At 41.5% G+C, this 4,098-nt stretch overlaps 1 protein-coding gene across 2 annotated transcripts in view; it reads left to right on the top strand.

Annotated features, from left to right (window-relative positions):
- Positions 1–4,098, top strand: part of CEP112 (centrosomal protein 112) — a 364,802-nt gene that overhangs the window by 44,085 nt on the left and 316,619 nt on the right. For both annotated transcript variants that reach the window (XM_019516523.1, XM_019516514.1), the window contains exon 6: positions 714–788. In XM_019516523.1, coding sequence (XP_019372068.1) covers positions 714–788 — 75 coding nt within the window. The remainder of the gene's footprint in view (positions 1–713; positions 789–4,098) is intronic.

The following is a 4,098-nucleotide window of genomic DNA, read 5'->3' as shown; positions in this document are numbered from 1 at the left end:
TTCTTTGGCTGATCAGGGTGCTGTTTGATTTTTTTTTTTTTTTTTGGAGCAGTTCTCACCTGGATCTGTTCTGGGGTACTGCTATATGTAGCCTAATTTCAGAAAGGAGTGTTCCTTGGAGAAGGAAATATTTTGATCTCCCTTGTAAATTTGGCTTCTGTGAAGGAGGTCACTACTCTGGAAACCAACCTGGTGATGATCTTTCCAGCTCTGTAGTACATTTTTCTTTGTTGTTTGTTAAGCTATGGAGCCTTCAAGTGATGCAGAGAAGAGAGATGGAGGGTAGGAAGAAGGAACAACGTTAGAGACAAATTGCCTAGCAACAGCTACATGTTGCTGTTAATTGAACTGAAGCCAAGAGGAACAGTAGCCAGTTCCAGATTAGTAGGATCCTTTTGGGGAGGAGGAAGAATTTTCCTGGGGTACCTTTTTATTTTTCTTTTGAGGGGATCATACAGGAGAACAAAGCATATGCACACGTTAAATCCCCAAAGTGGCTGCAATATAGTGTACATCTGTATACTAGTTTTAAATTAGATAGCTTGGATACCAGTAGCAGTCTAGCCCTAACAGCATGAGGCTTAGCACAGAATTTATGCTGCTGAGAAGCAGTGACTGCAGCGAGGCATACTCAGAGTCTAACTAAAAGCTTTTTTGCATTGTATTTCTATGTCTGCTCTTCTAATATTTCCTTTGACATTTTCATATTCCAGGAAGATCATCACAAAAAAACCATTTCTTTGGATGAGAGTGACCTTGAAGCTCGCCTCAATAGTTGGAATCTTGGGGTAAAATACACAGTGTATTTATTTATGTATTGGCTTAAAATGAAACTTGCTTGGTAATTTAGTCTGCATCTTTGAAATAGTCAACGAGACCTTGCGTTTAGGACGCAGTCTCCTATTACAGATGGAAACAAGTGAGAGAGAATCATGACATTTTGAAAGATTAAATCATGGGTGCATGTCATTTCAAGAAGAAACTGTTAAAATAACTGCATTTTGGTTCAGGTTCTGCTTTTTTTATGGTGTAAATCCACAGCAGTCCTGCAAACTCAGTGGCATTGTTCTGGATCTGTGCTGGAGTAACTGGGCACATCTACACATGTCTATTACTACCCAGTAATAAACTCTGGAGCTTATTTCTGTTGGGTGTGTGTCTACACACGTGCTTGGGATTGCAGCACGTTGCAGCCCCAGCTAGCAGGAGGGCCTGTGGGGAGCAGTTTGGGGGAGGGCATCAGCCTTCCAGCCCGGGGCTGCTCCCCACAGCTTAATGTGCTGCAGAGGGGCTGGCTGGGACATGTGAGTGTTTCAGCGCGGACTAGGTGGCAGGCAGCCCCCACACTGAAGCACCCTTGTGCCCCAGCCAGCCCCTGTAGTGTCCACATGCTGCTGTGGAGTTTTTTACTGCACAGCAGGATAGTACTTGTATTTATTTACAGGTACTGTTCTTCTATGGAATAAATTATTTTACTGCAGCCTAATAGGGGTGCATGTGTACACACCGAGATGTTGACTGCACAGCTGATTAATTTACTGCGCAGTAAATGTCTCGTGTAGATGCACCCGCAGAAAGCAGAATTTGGCCTTTTTTGTTTATCTCATAGAATGTATAGTACGTAGATGAAACTGGGCTTCCTGTGATATAATTTTCTTTCCTTTAGAATAATTCTAATGGTTTTTTAATACTTGCAAAGAGCCCCTCTCCAAAATCAAAATCATTGGCCCTGATCCTACACGCCACTTCACGTGGATGGACTATTGCATCTACACTGACTATACAGGAATATAAGACAAAGCACTACATCATTGGCTTAATAATTTATTTGTAAATATTCTGCTTTTGCTCCAGTGTTGGGTGATGGTGGAATTTGTTTGATTTGCCACATACTTTGTTTTTCATCACATAAATGGAGTGACTTCAAAGAAAGTTCTTTCTCAACTAAGTTCTACAATTTCAGTACAAGTATTTACTGGGTCTTAGCAATAATGGATGATAGGACTCCCTCAGTGCTTTATTTTCCCTCCTACCATTAAGAGGATTTTAGTTAGGTTTAAAACATTTAGATTTGAAATGAGTAATATAAAAAGTTCAGTTTATATATTTTCAGATTTTTATCTTTAGTTATGACAAAGACATATATCTAATGGGTTTTTTAATGTCTTGTGTGTTTTTGACATTTTACTACTTACAGAAGATAAATATGGTTAGTGTTTCTTGTAAAATGAATTGATAAAATTAATCGAACACTATTGAAATAATTCAGTATTGGGTTTTTTTCAGATATTTGGAATGTGCTTTCAGAGTTAGTGTTTCTAGTCTGATCTTTTTTTGGTAATCTTCAAACAAGTTTATATTTCATTTTAATTTAAGGCAACTGCTATAATGAGATTTTTATCTTTGCTGCTTCAGTTATACTCATCCCTGTCTCAGGCAACAGCACAATCATAATGGTCTCTGAACACCAACGTTCTGATGCAGTCCTTTTCTCTTTATACCAGTATATTTTTCCTTGAGTTTCAGTTTAATTCTTTGCTCCATTTGATTAGGGTTGTAGTTGAAGTAGATCTTGAGTTATCCAGTTTTCATTAAAATAATATCCTTTCAAATAAAACATATTTCCCTCTTTCTTTATTTCATTTCCTACTTTTATTTGAAGCCAAAGTTTCAAACTGTTACTTGGTTACTACTTGGGCAACACTGTTAGTATATAGATTTGAGCAAAGACTTGAGGATTGGATCCATGTTATGAATTGGCAATAGATACACCATAATTAAGACTGGAGCTAGTTTCCTGATATAGAAGCAGTTTTTAATGCATTTGGCTTCGAAATAATGAAATTGCCCATCCTGACATTTCATGTGCTTCATTTCATCTCAGGCTAGAGATTTGTGTGAGGAAAAAAAAAAGGAAAAATAATGTTACAGTTACACTGTTTTATAAAGATGTATGTCATTCAGTTTTTGAAATTCTAAAACTTTCTGGCTCATTATGTCCTTGAAATTACTGTATCACATTTGCTGTGGAGGAGTGCCATTTACACTTGTACCGTCAGTGGTGTATCGTGGGTCGCTGGCGGCCAGAGGCCAATGTATCATAGTAGCTAGGGTCAAGAGGGACCTCAACAGATCATCTAGCCTGACCCCCTGCCACAGGCAGGAATGAATGCTGGGTTCACAAGACCCCAGGCAGGTGATTATCCAACCTTCTCTTGAATTTGCCCAAGGTAGGGGTGAGGGCCACTTCCCTGGGAAGATTTTGGCCATCCTAACTGTAAAAAAATTGCCTTCTGATCTCTAACCTAAACCTATTCTCCATCAGCTTATTACCATTGTTCCTCATCACCCCAGGTGGTGCTGGGGAGAAAAGGGCTCTACCTATTTGCTGTTGATCTCTGATCAGTTTGTAGGTAGCCACCAGGTCCCCACTCAGCCTCCTCTTGCTGAGGCTGAACAGGTTCAGTTCCCTCAGTCTCTCCTTATAGGGCCTGTCCTGCTGCCCTCTCACCAAGTGGGTGGCCCTCCTCTGAACCCTCTCCAGGCTGGCCACATCCCTCTTGAAGTGCGGTGCCCAGTACTAGATGCAGTACTCCAACTGTGGCCTGACCAGTGTTGCATAGAGGGGGAGTATCACCTCTCTGGACTGGCTTGAGATGCATCTTTGGAAGCATGACGAGGTATGGCTGGCTTTGCTGGCAGCGGTCTGGCATTGGCGGCTCATGTTCTTTTTGGAGTCAGTAATGACTCTGAGATCCCGTTTTGCCCTTGTGCTTTCAAGAAGGAAACTCCCCAGCTTGTATGTATGCTGTGGATTCCTTCTCCCAAGGTGCAGCACCCTGCATTTGTCTATGTTGAATCCCATCCTATTCTCATCTGCCCACTTTTGTAGTCTGTCTAAATCTGTTTGCTCCCTCTGTCTCCCTTCAAGTGTGTCCACCTCGCCCCACATCTTAGTGTCACTGGCAAACTTGGACAGCGTGCTTTCCACCCCCTCGTCCAAGTCGCTGATGAAGATGTTTCATAGTTTCATAGATTTAGGGTCGGAAGGGACCTAGTAGATCTTCTAGCCCGACCCCCTGCCAGGGCGGGAGAACA

This window comes from Gavialis gangeticus, unplaced genomic scaffold (genome assembly GCF_001723915.1).
Source record: "Gavialis gangeticus isolate Ggan-Ray unplaced genomic scaffold, GavGan_comp1, whole genome shotgun sequence".
In the NCBI taxonomy this organism is placed as follows: domain Eukaryota; kingdom Metazoa; phylum Chordata; order Crocodylia; family Gavialidae; genus Gavialis; species Gavialis gangeticus.
The sequence above is the reverse complement of the archived record's forward strand: the minus strand, read 5'-3'. Positions and strand labels throughout refer to the sequence as shown.